Genomic DNA, 21,041 nt, shown 5'->3' on the forward strand with positions numbered 1-21,041 from the left:
GTTATCCAAAAGCAGTGTGTAAGACTGGTGGAGGAAAACATGATGCCAAGATGCATGAAAACTGTGATTAAAAACCACCAGGGTTATTACACCAAATATTGATTTCTGAACTCTTAAAACTTTATGAATATGAACATATACCTATAAATAGCAAAATCAGAGAAACTGATTCCCCAAGTCCAGTGTTCCTCATCTCTGATTCTGCAGGCACCATGTCCTGCACATTTTAGTGTACTATCTTATCTGCTTCAACACACCCACCGCTCTGAAGGACCTGTTCATTAACTCATTAGAATCATTGAATCATGTGTGTTGAGAGAAGAGAACGCAATGATGCTGCATTCCATTTCAGCATGTGACAAGTAGGAATTTCAATTGTTACACCTCCCAACAAGTTGGATTTCACACTCACAAAATTCACAAAATTGGGAGTGTCTTACCAAGGAGGTCAGAATACAGGATGACTTTAACATGAGTAGAATCAGTAGAATTGAACACTTTATTATTGCTATTATTACTTTGGGTCTATTTGAGTCTCGTTAAATCAGTCTAACACACAATACTGTCCAAATTCTATCTCTGGAAATGGGGGTTTCATGTGATTTATATGTGCAATATGCTGAATAATACATTATTACCATTAAATTACATTGCATTTAGGGGGCGCTTGACAGGGCCTAAAGGACGCCAAAGGGGAATAGTAGGATATAGGAGGAAAGGAGGGGGAGAAGGAAATGAGGTTAGAAGTAGTTAGTGTGTTAGAGGTGTTAGGAGAGTAAGTGCTCTTTGAAGAGCTCAGTCTTCAGGAGTTTATTAAAGATAGTGAGAGATTCTCCTGATCTGGTAGTAGAAGGTAGTTAGTTAGAGGTGTTAGGAGAGTAAGTGCTCTTTGAAGAGCTCAGTCTTCAGGAGTTTATTAAAGATAGTGAGAGATTCTCCTGATCTGGTAGTAGAAGGTAGTTAGTTAGAGGTGTTAGGAGAGTAAGTGCCCTTTGAAGAGCTCAGTCTTCAGGAGTTTATTAAAGATAGTGAGAGATTCTCCTGATCTGGTAGTAGAAGGTAGTTAGTTAGAGGTGTTAGGAGAGTAAGTGCTCTTTGAAGAGCTCTGTCTTCAGGAGTTTATTAAAGATAGTGAGAGATTCTCCTGATCTGGTAGTAGAAGGTAGTTAGTTAGAGGTGTTAGGAGAGTAAGTGCTCTTTGAAGAGCTCTGTCTTCAGGAGTTTATTAAAGATAGTGAGAGATTCTCCTGATCTGGTAGTAGAAGGTAGTTAGTTAGAGGTGTTAGGAGAGTAAGTGCCCTTTGAAGAGGTCTGTCTTCAGGGGTTTATTAAAGATAGTGAGAGATTCTCCTGATCTGGTAGTAGATGGTAGTTAGTTAGAGGTGTTAGGAGAGTAAGTGCTCTTTGAAGAGCTCTGTCTTCAGGAGTTTATTAAAGATAGTGAGAGATTCTCCTGATCTGGTAGTAGAAGGTAGTTAGTTTGAGGTGTTAGGAGAGTAAGTGCTTTGAAGTAACTTTGAAGAGCTCTGTCTTCAGGGGTTTGAGTCCCAGTTCTCTTTTTATGATGTATTTTGCATTGTAAATTTAATCAGAAAGATATTAAAGCCAAACAGAAACACATGCTAAATTATTCTGTGAACAAAAAGTGTTAAACAAACCAGAAAATATTTTATACTTTAGATTCTTCTTTAAAAGTATCACATGTATCTTTGAGGACAGATCTGCACAATCTTGGTTTTGGATTTTAATCTCAGTGTCTTCATGAGGGTGAGAGAGTCACCTGGAATAGTTTTCTCAGCGTCTTGACAGAAGGAGTTCCTGGAGGTGCTGAACAATAACTGCTGCTTTTCCTTCCTTGATGCTGTGAAGCTCCAGCTCATCCCAATTAAATCACCTCATATCGCCATCTCAGTTCATCAGGTTTATATATTAGATCAGGGGATTAATGTAGAGGACAAACACTCGTTTTACTGTTTACTACGTAATTCTGTATGTGTCCCTTAATTGTTTTCATGACTTTAATATTAATCAACAATGTAGAAAATACACTGCATAAAGAAATAAAGAAAAAAATAATAATAATGAGAAGATGTGTCCAAACTTGACTGTCTTGACTGGTACTGTATCTGAAAGTTTAACTGTAACGGCATCAAATCTGATGTAATCTTGATATTATTTCTAAATCTGACATTTGACATCCCAGCTAGATTAATTGCAGCATAAAAACAACTGATCTAGTTTGGAAATTAATTTCTTCAGCTTTTCACTGGAGATATGAGGCTATAAATGCAGTAGAAACCGATGAAACTTGGAGATCTTGCTAAAACCAGTTCCAGCAGCCGCCTCGAGGCCTGAACTTTGTCTCTACTTGTGTCCACTTTTATAGATAACAGTGTGTCATACAGTGTGAGAAACCGCATTAGGCGGGCGATGAGTTAGACGACGTGCAGCTTTGTGTGATGCTAACTGTCTGTCTGTCTGTTTGTCTGTCTGAGTTTACAATTACTTGTTAGCGACGATAGCCTTGTGCTCCTTGTATAACTCCAGTGCAGAGGTAAAGAAGCTGATCTTGGCTGATCAAATACTTGTAAGGTAAAAAAAAATGTCTTTTTTTATTATTTTTTTTTTATCAGATTATTCTTTCAAGGCTCTTAATGGATTAATTAATGTTTCTAGCAAAGCTAACTGCTAACCTAGCTCGCTGCTATCTGGCAGCTCTCTCTGTGGGATTTCCCCTCCGTTGGGACGCTGGTGCTGCTAGTGCTGCGAGCGAGCAGCCGCAGGTGACTCAAAGCTTAGTCCCGGAGATTAAGGCTGCTGTATTATTATGGAACAGGCTGGGCTGGATGGTGGAGTGCGTGGCCTGAGCGTTTTTCCACCTGATGCACGGCGGAGGAACGTGGAGAGGTGTTTTTTTTCCTCCTCTCGCGTGTGCGGTCGAGACGGAAAAGTCGCGGGCTGGGCGTTTGAGCGTTTGCGTGTCATTTTTGTCTTGCTTTTGTCTGTTAGCGTGTCTATTTTTGGCCGTGCTGCGAGTATCAGTGGCTGTGGGGGTGGGTGATGGCCTCCCTGGAGTAGAGTGCTGTACAGGCTCTGATTGGACTGCAGGGCGGCGCTGTGCGCAGACCACGGTCTCCCACCGCCAGTCAAGTAGAAACCCACCTGCCTGCGGCCCCTGGGGACCTCGTCTGCAGCCGGCTCGTTCCTCATTCCTCTTCAGCCTCTAAACTAAAACCCTAAGGACCTGGCCACACTTTCCTTTCTCTACTCTCAGAACTACAGATTAGTTTAGTGCAGCTTAGTTTGAGTAGTGTAGTTTCATAGTAGTAGTTTCTGAATAGATTCTGTATAGCTTGTAGATTGAGGGAAACCCTGAGCTCATACTTCTGGTTGTGGCAGCATGTTAAATCTTGATTTATCTAAAATACTTTCCAGTTATATCCTAAATTTGATCTGATTTTGGTTCATCAGCACTTAGCACTTTAAATTAAGTATAGTATAATAGTTTGGTGAAAGTTCTTTTCTTTAGTTTTATACTGGATAATTGGGATGTTTTTTACTATAGATAGTTTTACTAGGTTAGTACAGACCAACAATCTGCTGAAACTTAATTTATATAATTATTTTCTTAACAGCATTAGAAATTCAGTTGTTAAACATTCGCTTACTAAGCAAAAGGAACAAACTACAGTATATATTGTGTTTGGTAATGTAAGATTTGGATGGAACCCCATGGATGGAAAACCATTCCATGAAGTTCTCTATGCTCTACAGTTTTTGAGATAATCTGAAGCTACAGTACATAAAGTTTGGAGGTCTATAGAGATCGACTCTGCAGTCGCATCCACTGTTTTATAATATCACTATTATGTAATAATAATAGTTGAATGTGGAACATTCAGTAGTGAGTAAATTTCACAAGTGGACAAAAAGTCCTGCATCCTATTACAGTACAACACTGAGGAATTCACAGAACTCATAAGAACTATCCATTCCTTCCATGATTTGTGTGGGTGAGCCAATACTTTTGGCAATATATATATATATATATATATATATATATATATATATATATATATATATATATATATATATATATATATATATATATATATATATATATATATATATATATAGTTGTGGTGTGAATCGTTTAAAAATAATAATCGTAATTAATCACACCTTTTATTCTTCTTAAAACCTCTTGATAAAGTTTCTTAAGACCTTACATATACATTTTAGAATGGCAAAGTGGAGTTAAATGTATAATAGTATAATAGTGGGGCCAATCAGTCAACAGTCAACAAAAACATTTTTAAAATCAGGATTATAAAATGCACATGCTAGAACTTCCCTATATTTTGGGAGAGAGACAGTAATAACTGTGTAACTGATCCTTTATTTTCATATTTACCTTATACAAATCAAAACCTCCCATATACTCTAATGTACTCTAATGTCTAAGCACTTTAGAAACTCCTCCAACAGCTGTAAACTTTTTACAAAAGATTGACAGGATTCTTTTGTGATGGGTGTGTCCTTTCGTGATGGTTTTCTGCATGTCCATTGGTCAGTTTGACTTTCACACTAACGATATAGACGATATCCACCAATTACAGGTGAAAAGCAGATTTTTTTTTTTTTGGACCCTCCTATTAATTAATTAATTCATCTACCTCAACTAGAACCGCTTATACTTCCTGGGGAATTTAAATATATCATTTTCCCTTTTCTGAAATAAAAGTGTGTGTACACACTGTTTTAGAGATGAATTAACTGTGCTAGAATTTCTATCTATCTATCTATCTATCTATCTATCTATCTATCTATCTATCTATCTATCTATCTATCTATCTATCTATCTATCTATCTATCTATCTATCTATCTATCTATCTATCTATCTATCTATCTAATGGCTGATGTTTGATAACAGATGGACGCCACTGTGCTGGTTAGATTAGTATGTTCTGTGGTTTGATACCATATGTGAAATATGTTATATTGATGCTAACTAGATGTCGAGCTTAATTAATGGCTGATAATTTAATAAAACAATGATTTTACTGTGCTGGTTAGATATAGTAATATGGTAAGATATCTAATATGACATATGTATGATATCTGTACTTTACTCTGGTCTTCAGTTATGAAGGTCAGAACATTGGTAAGGTCAAAGAGGGCCAAGCGGAGCTGTTTCGTTGACCTCCGTCACCGTCTCCGTTTTTTTGTCCATTATTTTTCCGTGATTAATTTAACGCCCTAACATATTTCTCGTACATATGTATGTATAACAGTCAGGCATCTTACAAGTGTATACAGTGCACCACCCAACTGAAGTGTTATCATGTTAACATTCAGTCTACTGCTGATATATGATATGTGTGAGTTTGTATGTGTAGGTGTGAATATATATATATGTGTGTGTGTGTATGTGTGTGGGGGGTTCACTGAGAAGCTGTGAATCCTAACTCGCTGTAGTTGTTGCTGTTCAGCTGTGCTCTTCATGTACAATCTCTCACAATCACTCCAGTAGACTGGCCTGATCAGAAGTCTTGAGCTGATATGGTCGATTGGTGAATGTGCTGTGTGTAGTGTGAACTTTATCACTAGTCCTACTCCTACTTCACTTGATTGGCAGTATAGTGTCATATCAGTTTTTTGTGGTCCATTCCTTTAGACATGCCCGACTAGGCATATATAAAGTTAAGTAATACTAATTGACGTCAATGCATCAATCAGTGAACGTCTATTTTCTGGTCTATTTTCATATATAAGATGCACCAGATTATAAGGCACTTTAAGCAACAAGGATGCCTACATCGAAGTGAGCAAAGGTGTCGCCATGTTTCCCTTCTAATTGGAAAAGCTAAAGGAAGCGCTTAAGGAAACAAAACCGTAATTCTTAAAGTTAAACGAGTGCTGGATGTTAATCTACACAGATTTCTCTCCTAAACATTGATTATTTGGGTGAATAAACCGCTTCCTTTAAATACAATAAGCTTAGATTTCTAATATTTTGTCTAAGCATGAGTTTTCAGTGAAGTTTCCCCAGCACTAAGGCTAGGTGCAGCAGCATTAGCATTAGCCACTAACCGCAGCGCCTTAGCGGGAAGTAAATGTCACCTGATAGTGCTAGACTGAGGAACCCTAAGTGTTTTGGTATACGTATAGCTTGTTTTATTGGCTCTTTTTGTTGAAAGGCGGGACTTTATCTGTGAAAGAGTCTTGGTTGAGCATCAGAGAACTTCCAGTTGTATGTCAACCTGTTGTTGGTGCTCTGATTAATAATGTATCTGACTTGGTCAATATGATAACATAATAGCACCGTATGCTTCGATGTGTATCCAGATATTCCACTACATTTTTTATAGTAGTTTCATTTTTAATACATTGCACCTGCACCATTTAAATAGCGATGGAACTTGTGAATATATATATATATATATATATATATATATATATATATATATATATATATATATATATATATATATATATATATATGCCATTGAGCATGGCAGTCTGAAAATTAGGTGTGTTCAGGTCTTTTTTCTTGCGTATTGCTATCTTGGCACTAGAAAACACAGGTGCACCCCTGCTTGTTACACACATACACACACACAATTACTATACATGCGGCAGTACAAGCCCTTTGCACATTTTGACATAACTTTGTACAATGTAGTGTTGTAATGCATTATAACACAGATTTGGTGATATGTTCGTATAATGCATTATAATATGCAGCTATGAGTTCTCAAATTAAGCTTTTATAAAAGTGTGTAACACATTATTAAGCCTTATGTACAGTCATTACTGACTTAAAGTGAAGTGTGTTTTCAAATGTCTACAGTAAGGCATAGTAACATTTACTTCACGTTTAAAACACACTTCACTTAAAGCCAGTAAAGAGCACTCATAATGCTGTATAAGACATTACAGTGAGGCATAATAAAATTGACCTCAAAAAACATATAAAAACTCACTTCACTTAGTCAGTAATGACTGTATATAAGGCTTTATAATGTGTTACACACTTTTTAAAAGCTTAATTTGAGAAATCATAGCTGCATATTATAATGCATTATACCAACATATACCAAATATGTGTTATAGTGCATTACAACATTACATTGTACAGTGTACTTATGAGCTATTCTACAGGCTTATTACAGTCATTATACGGTATTATGCATGTCATATAATGCATTATGAGTGCATTTATAATGCATTATGAATACAGGGTTCATAGGGAGTGTTAGTCATATTTCTATATACATTAAGTAAAAGTTAAATTTAGCTTTTCTCTGTTGATTTTCTTCCAGCTCATACAATCAAGCAGGAGGAAGTCACTGAGGAGGAAGCAGAGAAGAGAGCAGCTGGTCCAGATGAGACTGGCCACAGCGGTGAGGAGGGGTCAGTACTGGAGGAGCCAATGATTGACAGTCCCAACAACCTACAGGACGTTGGACCAGGATCAGAGGGGTCGGCAGACACAGGAGTACGATTACCCTCGGGTAAATATCCATTACATCACTTCACATGTCTGGGTTCTCTTAGAGCAGGGGTGTCCAAACTTTTTTTGTTGGGGCCAGAAGGAGAAATATATTTGAAGTCACGGGCCACACACTGTAATAAAACAATTAATGAAATATACCACTTTAAATAATACTTTTTTCCTGATTACTTTCATTTACACACCGTTTTACTTGACTTACTATCTTTATCTATCTTTGACAGTGTTGTGTAAACTAAGATTTTTCAAATTGATGTTTCATTTCATGATGTCTTTTAATTATAATCTTATAGACTCTTTGGCCCGTATTTTTCTGCGCTAGAAATGCGCACTCTCTCCGCTTTTAGACTCTTTGGCCCGTTTTTCTATGCTAGAAATGCGCACTTTCTCCGCTTTTTGACTCTTTGGCCCGTTTTTCTGTGCTAAAACTGCGCACTCTCTCCGCTTTTAGACTCTTTGTGCCGTTTTTTCTGCGCTAAAACTGCGCATCCTCTCCGATTTTAGACTCTCTTGCCCCGTTTTTCTGCGCTAGAAATGCACACTCTCTCCCCTTTTAGACTCTTTGGCCCGTTTTTTTGTGCTAGAAATGCGCACTCTCTACGCTTTTAGACTCTTTGGCCCGTTTTTCTATGCTAGATATGCGCACTCTCTCCGCTTTTTGACTCTTTGGCCCATTTTTCTGTGCTAAAACTGCGCACTCTCTCTGCTTTTAGACTCTTTGTGCCGTTTTTCTGCGCTAGAAATGCACACTCTCTCCGCTTTTAGACTCTTTGGCCCGTTTTTCTGCGCTAGAAATGCGCACTCTCTCCCCTTTTAGACTCTTTGGCCCGTTTTTCTGTGCTAGAAATGCGCACTCTCTCCGCTTTTAGACTCTTTGGCCCGTTTTTTTCTGAGCTAAAACTGCGCATCCTCTCCGCTTTTAGACTCTTTGGCCCGTTTTTCCTGCGCTAAAACTGTGCACTCTCTCCGCTTTTAGACTCTTTTGCCCCGTTTTCCTGTGCTTCATCTTCACTCTCTCCACTTTTAGACTCTTTTGCCCCGTTTTTCTGCGCTAGAAATGCGCACTCTCTCCACTTTTAGACTCTTTGGCCCGTTTCTGACACCTAGCGTTCAAACTTTGAATCTCACATTATAAAAACCTGCTTAACAGCGGGGCCAACTTTCATTCTATTTCTAAAATACCTCGCGGGCCGCTCCAAAAAAGAAAACGGGCCGCAAATGACCTGCGGGCCGTAGTTTGGACACCCCTGTCTTAGAGGGTTAAGCTTTCTCTGAAAGCTTCTTATTAGCTACTGTAATTTTATCTCATTTAAAACGGATGGAAAAGATACATAAGGCAAAATACAGAATGCACTTTATTTAATGCTCTTGATATTTCAAAAATAGATATTTGGGTCTCGGTCTACGTATGTGTGAAATTACACTGCAGTGTCCTAAAAATGCATACAGATTTCTCTGTCATACCATCTGCTGATTCTTAACAGTGTTAGGGTTGGGTTAAAGATTTGGACCAGAATGGAGACACTGCAGGTTTTGGGGAAAAAAAGGGGAATTTAAGGTAAAACTTAAAAATATAGCAGAAAAAAAAAATATTGAGAGAACAGCGTAACACTGCCTATAACCTGAATCATGATAAAATGTGAAAACTTTCAAAACGACAGGAATTTATGACCAGAAGCAAGAAAATGCCAATTTCTTTCAATACACTGCTCATATTATTTATTTGCAGAAAATGAGAAATGGTGGAAATAGAAAAAAAAAACGTATGTAGAGCTTTTAGACCTCAAATAATGCAAAGAAAACAAGTTTATATTCATAAAGTTTGAAGAGTTCAGAAATCAATATTTGGTGGAATAATCCTGGTTTTTAATCACAGTTTAAATGCATCTTGGCATCATGTTCTCCTCCGCCAGTCTTACACACTGCTTTTGGATAACTTAGAGTTACATACCTTTTGCACGTTTCAAGCCACGCAAGGCGTATTTTTTGCGTCTTGACGATACCGAAGACACACCATTGCACGGTTGACGGCTCGTCTTTAGATCGCTACAATAGGGCTCTATGTTTTTCGCAGTAACATTTTATTACAGTAAAATTTTGCTCTGTAATCGAAAGATTAGATGAGTTTCTCTTCGTGAGTCACAGTAATAAATCTGACTCAGTTGTTCTTGATCTGCTAGAAGGTACAGTACTTACCATCCAATTATGTTAGAACAAAATGTAATGGCTAATTCTGTACTGACAAAACATATCATTTATGTCAGAACAAAATAAATGATCTATTTAATTATAAATTATTTATAATTATTGTCATGCATAACATTTAAAACATAAGAGGAATTTGTGAAAATCTATACAGTGTAAGCCTAGATAAGTTGAATTTACTAGATAAGTTAAAATTTTTAAGTAATGTTTACTAAAAAAAACGTAAGTTGATCAGACTTAAAACTTTGAGTTATTATGTCTCAATTGGTTTGGACAGGAATTCTACTTTAAACTTCATGGTCAGGTGAATAAAACGGATGCTGTGGAGTGAAGAGTATAGCACACAACCAATACTGAGTTAGCAGCTCAGAAAATGATGCTTGCTCTTACAGCCTATAACAGGAAATCACTACACACTGATGGTGAGTGTCTGAAACTGGGGGACACACCCAGTATGCGAATAAATTCGAGTAGAGCCAATATAAAAAATTAAATAGAATAAAAAATAAATAAATTACAATCAGTGGCACCAGACTTATAAAACTCAGGTATTATAAGTTGATGATTAAACTCAAAGATCTCCATTTGAACGTAATATGTGACCACAAAAGTTGACTGATCTTTGAAAATATGCAATTTTACGTAAAATAGGCTACATTTTATATCTTTAAACACATTGGGTCCTATCCTACACTCTATATATGCTCTTTGCTATCTTACAACCTGTCAACAGTCTATTTCTGCACCTTAAATAACATTAAAACATTAAAATAGCATCAGAGTTTAGGAATAAATCTACAGTGATACAGTGAGACGTTTAACTTAACAATAAACAGAATAAAGGGTACCACTTTAAAATAAGACTACCTTTATAAAGGGTTTATAAATGGTTAATTACAATTAGTTTATTAATAGTTACTAATTAGGTTGTAAATGCCTTAAAATCATTAAAAATCAGTTATGAAAACACACATACGAAAAAAGGGCAACAATGACCTGTTGTTTGCCAAATAGTTAAGCCAAAACCATCTATATTGTTGACCTTTCTACGTATGTGTTATAACTGATTATTAATGATTTTTAAGGCAATTACAACCTAATTAGTAACCATTAATAACCTAATTGTAATTAACCATTTCTAAACCCTTTATAAAGGTAGTCTTATTTTAAAGTGGTACCGAATAAAGAATTGAATAACATTGCTGTTCCGTGCTGTTAAGATATCAACGCGCCAAAGTCAGAGCTCACCTGGCTCTTAAAGGGAAAGGCCCAAAACAAACCCATGATTAACTAAGAGAATTATGTCATGTCTTTTGCGCATTTTGAGCAGAGGTGGAAAAAGTACTGAAAAATTGTAATAAAGTAAAAGTACCTTTACTTTGCTACAATTCTACTCAAGTAAAAGTAAAAGTACCCATCTAAAATTCTACTCGAGTAAAAGTAAAAAAGTACTCAATTTAAAATGTACTTTTAGTAAAAGTTTCATAGTTACTTTTAATTATTTGATGTAAAAAAGTACAACAAATCATAAATTAAATTGTTTTTAATGAACTATTATTCCACATAATAATTTGGACCTTTCAGGCAGTATTTGTTCAGAGCACCCCATAAAACATGTTTAAGAGCAAGTGGCATAGGTTTCTATGATCCATTTTTTTTTCTTTACTGTTAAAAAGTTATGGTCATATAGGCGACTATAAACCGTGTTTTATAGTTTAACAGTTCATTGTTATATTTTAACTTGTAATTGCTTTGCTTTAATTGATATTTACATGTTTTTTTAACATTCAAGCAGATTGTTTAATGATAAAAATACTTACCACCACATGCTTTCTCAGGTTTGAGGTGGAAGTTTTGAAAGCTGACAGCTCTGTCCTGCGGGACAGGCACATTTTGTATTGCATGAGGACGTTACTGCCTCGTTATTCCATGCGTGAGCATCCGTGCACCGGCGTCTCCGCGCCAATTATTATTATTTTTTTTTTTAGTTCAGACAATTGTGTTTTTACCAGCATTTTTTTTTACTCAGTAATGGGGAGTTTTCCAATGTAGCAAAGTAGATTACTTGTGTCAAAATGTACTTGAGTAAAAGTAAAATTACCTATTTTAAAAACTACTTAAAAAATTACTAATTACTAATAAAATCTTCTCAATTACAGTAACTTGAGTAAATGTAATTCATTACTTTCCACCTCTGATTTTGAGACATGAAAGGCATATTTTTTTGGAACGATCTGTAAAGCTATGCATGATCTGATCTGAAATCAGTGCTGATCACTGTGCTGTGAGCAGGGCTGGTAAATAAACATGCTGGTTGTCAGCTCAGTGCCGTCGGCTCTCTTCCTCCTGCTGTAAAGTGTGTGTAAGAGGGTGTGGGGAGCAGGGTGAAACAATAGCGCGGGCTTGGAAAGCTTTCTCAGGGAGAGTATCCCAGGAATCCTCCACAACCTGTTCTGGAGGCCTTGGCTCATGCTGGTGCTGCCGTGCGTTCGTCAGAACTCCAGGCTCAGATTTCAGCTTTCCTGAGCTGCTTTCTCACACACATACACACAAACACACACACACACACACAAACACACACACACACACACACACACTGACACATCAGCCGCCTACTGTAGCAGCATCTCCACACACACTGCAGATTAAACGCTCAAACTGAGCCTAGACGTCGCACTTGATGGGCCTGTTTGTGGAGGCCGGACTCAGTCTTCGGATGTCCGGGGTGTGTGTGAAAATTCCCATCAGGTTATATTTTCACTGTTGAATCATTAAAACATATACCCAGTTTGTTCTTTCATGATTACATGTGATAAATTACATCATTTAAAATTAGAAGTATTAAAATTCTGTCCCACTTTATAATAAGTGTCCCCAAGTACTATGTAGTTACACTACAGTGTAACTACTGATTAAGTACACATTGTTACAGATTAACTACAGAGGTACTGGTTATGTAATTACACATGTGTATTAAGGTTAATTTTGACTTGTGTACTTACACAGGTTATAGAGCAAGTGTACTTACACATGTGTAACAATGTGTGTGTACTTACATGTATGTAATAGTGTGTGTGTGTGTGATAAGTTAAGTATAAACTTATCCAACAGCTATTGTGTAGTATGTAATTAGGGCTGATTGAGTACACACACGTTGTTACACATGTGTAAGTACACTCCCCCTGGTACACATGGGTACTTACACAAGTTAAAATTAACCTTAATACACATGTGTAATTACATAACCTGTACCTCTGTATTTAATCTGTAACAATGTGTACTTAATCAGTAGTTACACTGTAGTTACATGGATTGTTATCATGTAATTACATAGTATTTATGGACACTTATTATAAAGTGGGACCTAAAATTCCACTGATATATTTATAATATAATATAATTTAAATGAAATAAAGTATGAATTAATAAATTAATCATAGATTTGGGATTTTTTTTGGGAAATATTAGCAAATTTTAAATTTCTTTTAAACTACTTCAGTCCACACTGTATGTATAGAGGTGCAGTTATATTATTATAATCACTGATTGGTCATTGATTGTTTAAAATACAGTTCTTTGTTGTATATTAGTGCATATTAGTGCAAATGTGAAACGTATGTATTACATATATAAATGTATTGCACACTTAGTCATCTATTTTAAGTGTTTATTTCTTATTTTATAAGACCAACTGGTATACGTTTGGCAGTGTGGGCAGTGTGCTTTATGATTTTCCTGGACTTCATTAACATTTATATTAGCATTATATTAACATTTTAATATAATTTTATATTTATATTAAGTAGTTTTGAAACCATTACTTTTACACTTTTACTTAAAGAGTAAAAATCTTTAGTTGATATTTAAGATCATCTTCAGACATATTTTAAACCCTTATATCTAAACTTCTTCCTACAGAGTAATTCATGTGAATACTTTTGATACCTTTAAATTTGTGTGTGCTGTCCGTCTCATTATTCCACAAATCTGTATGACGGTCCAGTATTATAATATGCATGTAAGGAAACAAAACCCCAGACAAATCAAAATCAAGTAGTATCAGGTACAGCATAAAACAATATATATTTATAAATATTTACATACATTTATACACATGTATATACATATTTTTTTTTTCTTTGTAAGCAAACTCAAAAACATTAAAACATTTGGTAACACTTTGTAAATAAGATTACCTTTATAAAGGGTTTATAAAGGAGTTTATTGGTAGTTATTATTATTTTTTTATTGCAAATACTTTAAAACCCATTAATAAGCAGTTGATATATAACATAAATGGAAATGGCAACATTCCACACTCATTTCTACTGTCAAACCTCAGATCTTTTCTTTGATCTCTTCGATCAATCAGCGTTAAACCTGCCATATTAAAAGATGTATAAGTTATATATTTTTTACTATTTACCCTAAATTAAATGACTGAGTTGCCACTGTTGCTTTTTTTAATTGATGTGTTTTAACTACTTATCGATGTTTTATTTTTTTAAAGGCATTTATAACCTAATCAATAATAAGTAATAATCTAATTTACAAACCATTTATAAATCCTTTATAAAGGTAGTCTTATTATTATTATTATTATTATTATTATTATTATTATTATTATTATTATTATTATTATTATTATTTTAACTTTATTGCCATTAACACATGTTGACAGGCAATTAACATTGTGTAACAAAATCTCCTTGAGATCGGGCTTAACTTAACACATATTAACTTAACTTAACACAAATAGAATCAAATAAATATATCCATCTTTTCCTTCTCTTCATTCACATCTACGTATTGATACATGTTTACCTATACATACTTACAAAACATACATACTACATACCTGCATACATACATTCCTACATATTCACCTATATACCTACATACATTCCTTTAAGACACATATACAGTTTTGATACAATCTAACTAAGGTACATAATAACAGGTGTCCACCTTAGGTAGTCTTATTTTAAAGTGGTTCCAAGCATTTTAAAAGCTAGACATTCCCAGACTTTAAACCTTCCAACTTGGCGAACTTTGAGTAAAAAGTAAAAAGGCCTGGCTGGAGTTCTGGTGTGGTATGGGAAAAATGCACCGGGCTGAGATGAAAAGGTTCTAGCTTGGCTTTAGAAAGCTCAGACACCTTGGTTGGGCTATGAAACACCTCTCTGGAACTCCGGGGCTGGTTCGAAGCGCTGCCTGTGGCTATGTTAAGCAGCAAATGACCTTTAGTTTCATGAGACTGTGCTGCAGCGAGCCTGTGTGGTAAGCCAGGCTGGCTGAGAAAGGGCCGAGCTATTGAGATCTAACACCTTCTCATCACACCGCTCTATATATAAAAGATGAACAGTGCGTTTTGGGAGTCGCTTTTGATGGCGGTTGAGAGCTGTTAGTAGTCTGGGTCGATACCGAAACTGCGCCCGGTGCCTCCGTCGCCTGTTAACAGCGAACAGTGAACATTGAGCGAACTCTGCCTGAAGATTCAGCTCTTTCAGTCTGGTGTTGGTGGCATGTGACGTGTGATGTTTGAATTTTATCTTTTATTTAAGTGAAATCATTTTGCAGAGTTTTTTGGTAACATTTTCTATGAATGTCATCTCTATTAGACTCTATAACCACATTCATAACATATTATAATGCAATCATAAGGCATTATAAACATGGCTATAAATATTTATAAAAATGCATAACCCATTATAGCTATGTTTATGAAGCATTATGACATGACAATAATACATTATAAGCTGTGCTTATAATACATATGTTAAAATAGTGTGTATATATATAGTTAATAATGTAGTCCCACAACAAAAGTCTGGCACTTTACTTAGAGCGCACAAAGACCTGTTATAATACATTATAATTGACTATAATTAATATGTTCAAGGCAAGAATAATTTATCAGTGGTTGAAAATATATGTATAGGATTACTGAGGGTGTGTTTATAAGTTGGAAGCTGTTTTAGTCACAATAAAGTCTGTAAGCTGGGACTGAGATTCTTGGTATTGACGTATGAAGTGTTATAAACACAGCTATTAATGAATTATAATCACAGTTCATGATGCATAATAAACATGGCTATGATGAATTATACATTTTTATAAATATGTATAGCCATGTTTATAATGCCTTATGAATGCATTATAATTTGTTATGAGTATGTTTATAGAGTCTTATAGAGATGACATTCATAGAAAGTGTTACCAGTTTCTTTTTTTAATCTCTTTTATGTAAATTAAATTATTGTAGAGGAACGGTTAGCGATAAATGGCCTGGAGCACGATTTCTAAAATGTTCATAAAACAAATTCTATGACTGTCATGTCTATTAGACTTTAAAACCACATGCATAACATATTATAATGCATTAATAAAGCAATATCAACAAGGCTATACATGATTATTAAAATGCATAACCCATTATAGCCATGTTTATTATGCATTATGAATTGTGACCATAACACATTATAAGCTGTGTTTACAACATGTATGTTAAAATAGTATATACGGCTCAGGAAAAAAATAAATAAATAAATAAATAAATAAGAGACCACTTAATGATGATAAAAAGTTTTTAATGATGATAAAAAGTTTTTTTCTTGATTTTTCCAAACCAAAGCTGAACTGTTCAATTTTTTGCACCAGGAGTAAAGGCAAAAAGTTGTCCAAAAGCAGTGTGTAAGACTGGTAGAGGAGAACATGCCAAAATGCATTAAAAAGCATTATGAATATGAACTCGTTTTCTATGTATTATTTGAGGTCTGAAAGCTCTGCATTTCTTTTGTTATTTCAGCCATTTCTCATTTTCTGCAAATAAATGCTCTAAATGACAATATTTTTATTTGGAATTTGGGAGAAATGTTGTCCATAGTTTATGGAATAAAACAGCAATGTTCATTTTACTCAAACATAAACCTATAAATAAATGTTCTTTTTTTTCCAGAGCTGTATCTATCATTAATAATAATCTAGTTCCATGATAAAAGTGTGTCACTTTACTTGGAACGCACAAAGACCTGTTATAATACACAAGTGACTATAACTAATATAATAATCAAGACAAGTATAAGTACAAGTAACCGTAAGTGGTACAAAATATTTTTCATTTTATAATAAATATTTTTTTTTATTTTATTTTTTATAAGAAAGTATAATTGAGGGTGTGTTCATAAGTTGGAAGCTTTTTTTGTCATAATGCATAACAGATATTAATACATTATGATCACAATTCATAATACAAAATAAACATGGCTATATGGTTTATACATTTTTATAAAAAAGTATAATCATATTTATAATGCCTTATTAATGCACTATAATCTGTTTTCAGTATGTTGTCTTATAGAGACTTATAGAGCTGACATTCCTAGAAAGTGTTAACCGTTTCTATGAATATCATGTCTGTCAGACTCAAAATATATATGCTTATAACACATTATAACCACTGTTCTAATGTCTTGCAGGTGACCGTCCATTCCAGTGCAACCAGTGTGGAGTTTCCTTCACCCAGAAGGGGAACCTGCTCAGACACATTAAACTGCACACGGGTGAGAAGCCCTTTAAATGCCCCTTCTGCAGCTACGCCTGCCGCCGACGCGACGCCCTCACCGGACACCTCCGCACTCACTCCGGTCAGTCTCCGTCCAATCACCATTCAGTTTCACTACACACTTCATCTGTACTTTACAATCTAATGCTAGATTTACTCTAACACTTCAACATACCATGAGGAATTCCATTCATTTTCAATGGGAAGCATTGGGTTAATCAGACACAGCTCTGCAGTGTATTATGGGTCCGCTGGATATTTCAGGTTTTCCTGCTCTTTATGATCCATATAGGCCAAATTATAAGGATTTGATTAACACAATTATGCATGGAGAAATGTTATAGAGAATGTTGGGGCCTCTGGTCAGTTTTAAAAAATATTAATTTATCATTCAATTAGAAAAGTTAGCTTTTCTTTGCCTATATGTTGCTCACTCGATAGTGTTATGGAGCTCAATCAAACATTTCTATGCTAAAGTGCATCTCAACAAAAATTAGCTTTATTTCAGTAACTCATATACTATATAAATGTATTACACTGAGTGATCTATTTTAAGCATTTATTTCTTTTTTTGTTGATAATTATGGCTCACAGCCAATGAACACCCAAAAATCGGTATCTCAAAAAAATTGAACATTATTCCAAACCATCACTGATCCTCAGTAAATTTTACATTTCATCTGGAAATGAAGGGAGCAGAGTCTGGAGGACGAGTGGAGAGACACACAGTCCAAACTGCTCGAGGTCTAGTGTGAAGTTTCCACCAATCAGTGATGGTTTGGAGAGACATGTCATCTGCTGGTGTTGATCCACTGTGTTTTATTATCAAGTCCATAGTCTGTAGTTCTATGGCTGAATGCCTGCACATCCTCACAGCAATGTTCCAAAATTTACTAGAAGTGACATGATAAATACATTTGGCATTGAGCACTGAAGTGATCTCTTTCAAAACTGACATTTGGATCAGCCATTAATATACATTAATACCAACTCCGACAAAGATGGTGATCAAATACAGCAGTGCTACTGGAGTTCTTAAACACTACATCCACTCACTGTTCACTCTATTAGACACGCCTACTTAGTTTCTCCAGCTTGTAGGTCAGTTGCCACAGGTCGCTGCCCTCAGACAATTCTATTTGGTGGACTGTTCTCATTGCAACTGTGAAATCATGAGGTGTTTAAGAACTCCAGCAGCACTGCTGCAAACCTCATTCACCACCATCAGCATGTCTATCGTTGTCACTGCAGTGCTGAGAATTAAGGACCCACCCAAATAATAATGTTTTGGTAATGTATATAGAGTATAGTGTTGGATAGTTGTAAGAGCACTCGCTGAGTAGTAACTCCAGAGTAGCAGAAGCTGCAGTAGATGATCTTCAGAGGAAGGGATGGGCAGACTGTCGTGCGAGTGTCACGGCTCATGTCATTAGATATGAAAGCAGTAAGGCTGAGAAAGGTGTGATTTGTGTGTGTGTGTGTGTGTGTGTGTGTGTGTGTGTGTGTGTGTGTGTGTGTGTGTGAGAGAGAGTAGGCGAGTGAGTGACCCAGAGCCGGGCTGAGCCGAGCTCCAGCGAGCGTCTTCCGTTCTGCTGAACTCTGGGTCCACTCCTGAGGCTCGCAGGGACTTTTACACACGCAGCAGCAGCGCTGTGGTTAAGCCACTTAGGACATACTGTTCCTGTTGCCTGCAGAGCCCGCCAACCACCAGAGGAAATGTTCTGCCGCTCTCTCTCTCTTTCTCTATACCTCTCTCTCTCTACCTCTCTCTGTCTTTCTCTCTCTCTCTGTCTCTCTACCTCTCTCTCTACCCCTCTGTACCTCTCTCTCTTTACCTCTACCTCTCTCTCTCTGTCTCCCTCTCTCTCTCTCTGTCTATCTACCTCTCTCTCTACCCCCTCTCTCTACCTCTCTCTCTCTACCCCTCTCTATTGACCTCAACCTCTCTCTTTGTCTCTACCTTTACCTCTCTACCTCTACCTCCCGCTCTCTTTCTACCTCCACCTCTCCCTCTCTCTCTCTTTACCTTTACCTCTTTATCTCTCTTTCTTTACCTCTACCTCTCTCTCTACCTCTATCTCTGCCTTTCTTTCTTTACCTCTACCTCTCTCTCTCTTTACCTCTCTCTCTCTTTAACTTTATCTCTCTACCTCTACTTCTCTCTCTGTCTCTACCTTTACCTCTCTACCTCTACCTCCCGCTCTCTCTCTACCTCCACCTCTCCCTCTCTCTCTTTACCTTTACCTCTCTAACTCTACCTCTCTCTCTACCTCTACCTCTATCTCTACCTCTCTCTCTTTACCTCTACCTCTCTCTCTTTACCTCCAGCTCTCTCTCTTTCTAAATCTCTCTCTCTTTCTCTCTCTCTCTCTCTCTCTCTCTCTCTCTCTCTCTCTCTCTCTCTCTCTAGCTCTACCTCTCTTCTTCTTTCTTTATGTCTGTCACTCTCTCTCTCCCTCCCTCTCCCTTTCACTCTCTGCCTCTCTCTATCTTTCAATCTCTACCTCTCTCTCTCTTTCACTCTTTACCTCTACCTCTCTCTATCTCCCTCCCTCCCCTTCCCTTCCTCTCTCTATATTTCTATATCCTCCCTTCTTGTCACTCTCTTTGTCTACCCATCTCTCTTTCTTTCTTAATCTCTTTCTTTCTTCTCATCCTCCCCTCATCTTCCTCATCTTTCCTCATCTTTCTTTCTGTCTTTCTCTATCTGCTTATCATTTAGTGTTCAGTTTTCTCTTGTTCGTTTTCTCTTTTTATTTTATTCTTTATTTCTTTCTCACCTCTCTCTCTCTCTCTTACATCTCTTCTGTCTTTCTTCCTTTCTCTCACTCAGTTTTTTCCCCTTTTTATTTTCTCCTTCTTTTTCTTTTCTTCTTTTTTTATTATTTATTTTTTTCATTACATCTTTCCTTTTTTTCACATTTCTCTTTATTTCTGTCTTATTCTGGTTCTCACACTCTCTCCTCCTTTCTCTCTTTCTCAGTGTCCTTTTTCCCCTCCTATCTCTCTTTTTATCTGCACTTGTCTCTCTCTCTCTCTCTCTCTCTCTCTTTCTGAAACAGAGGGAAGTGTCACTGCAGTGAAGAACCTCTCTCTCTCTCTCTCTCTCTCTCTCTCTCTAACCCACTTTCATATTATCACTCCATCGTGGCTCGTGTGCTGTAGATCCGGGTCATTTGATACCATCAGCAGTGACCCGGGCCAGGCCGGGCCGGAGTGAGCTGTCAGCTCGGGACAGGCTGATTGAAATGCACAGGGAGAGAGAGAGGGAGCGGCTCTATCTCTCTCTAATCATGTTTTGTTGCCTCTCTTCGTCTTTTCTCATTTCCTGTTTTTCAGAGCTAATCGCTGTCAGCACCTGGGATAGCAGAGTTTCTAGGGCAGGCCGTTAATTTGTCACGTTTTTTTCTGCACACAACCTGTTTATACACTTGAAATTAACAAACAATGGAAACATTCAGACTGCAGGGAACCGGGGACTGGTCTTCTCCTTAACCACATCACTTACATACTCATTTAACTGTGACTTAACTATATAAATATATATATATATATATATATATATATATATATATATATATATATATATATATATATATATATATATTAATAATGTTTATTACAGTTGTAAGTACTGTTCTTTAAACTATACTGTACAAAAACATGGGATAGTGGTGTTTAAATTCACACCTGTTTACCTGTGAGTAAACCTCCCCACATTCACTACTAACTCTTAAGTGTTACAATCTGACCGG

General features: G+C 36.4%; 1 protein-coding gene across 1 annotated transcript in view; it reads left to right on the forward strand.

Annotated features, from left to right (window-relative positions):
- ikzf2 (IKAROS family zinc finger 2) overlaps positions 1 to 21,041 on the forward strand; it is a 94,506-nt gene that overhangs the window by 45,890 nt on the left and 27,575 nt on the right. The window contains exons 4-5 of the mRNA XM_007253251.4: positions 7,327 to 7,518; positions 17,201 to 17,368. Of these exons, the coding sequence (XP_007253313.3) occupies positions 7,327 to 7,518; positions 17,201 to 17,368 (360 nt within the window). The remainder of the gene's footprint in view (positions 1 to 7,326; positions 7,519 to 17,200; positions 17,369 to 21,041) is intronic.

The sequence above is a fragment of the Astyanax mexicanus genome, chromosome 11 (genome assembly GCF_023375975.1).
Source record: "Astyanax mexicanus isolate ESR-SI-001 chromosome 11, AstMex3_surface, whole genome shotgun sequence".
NCBI lineage: Eukaryota > Metazoa > Chordata > Actinopteri > Characiformes > Acestrorhamphidae > Astyanax > Astyanax mexicanus.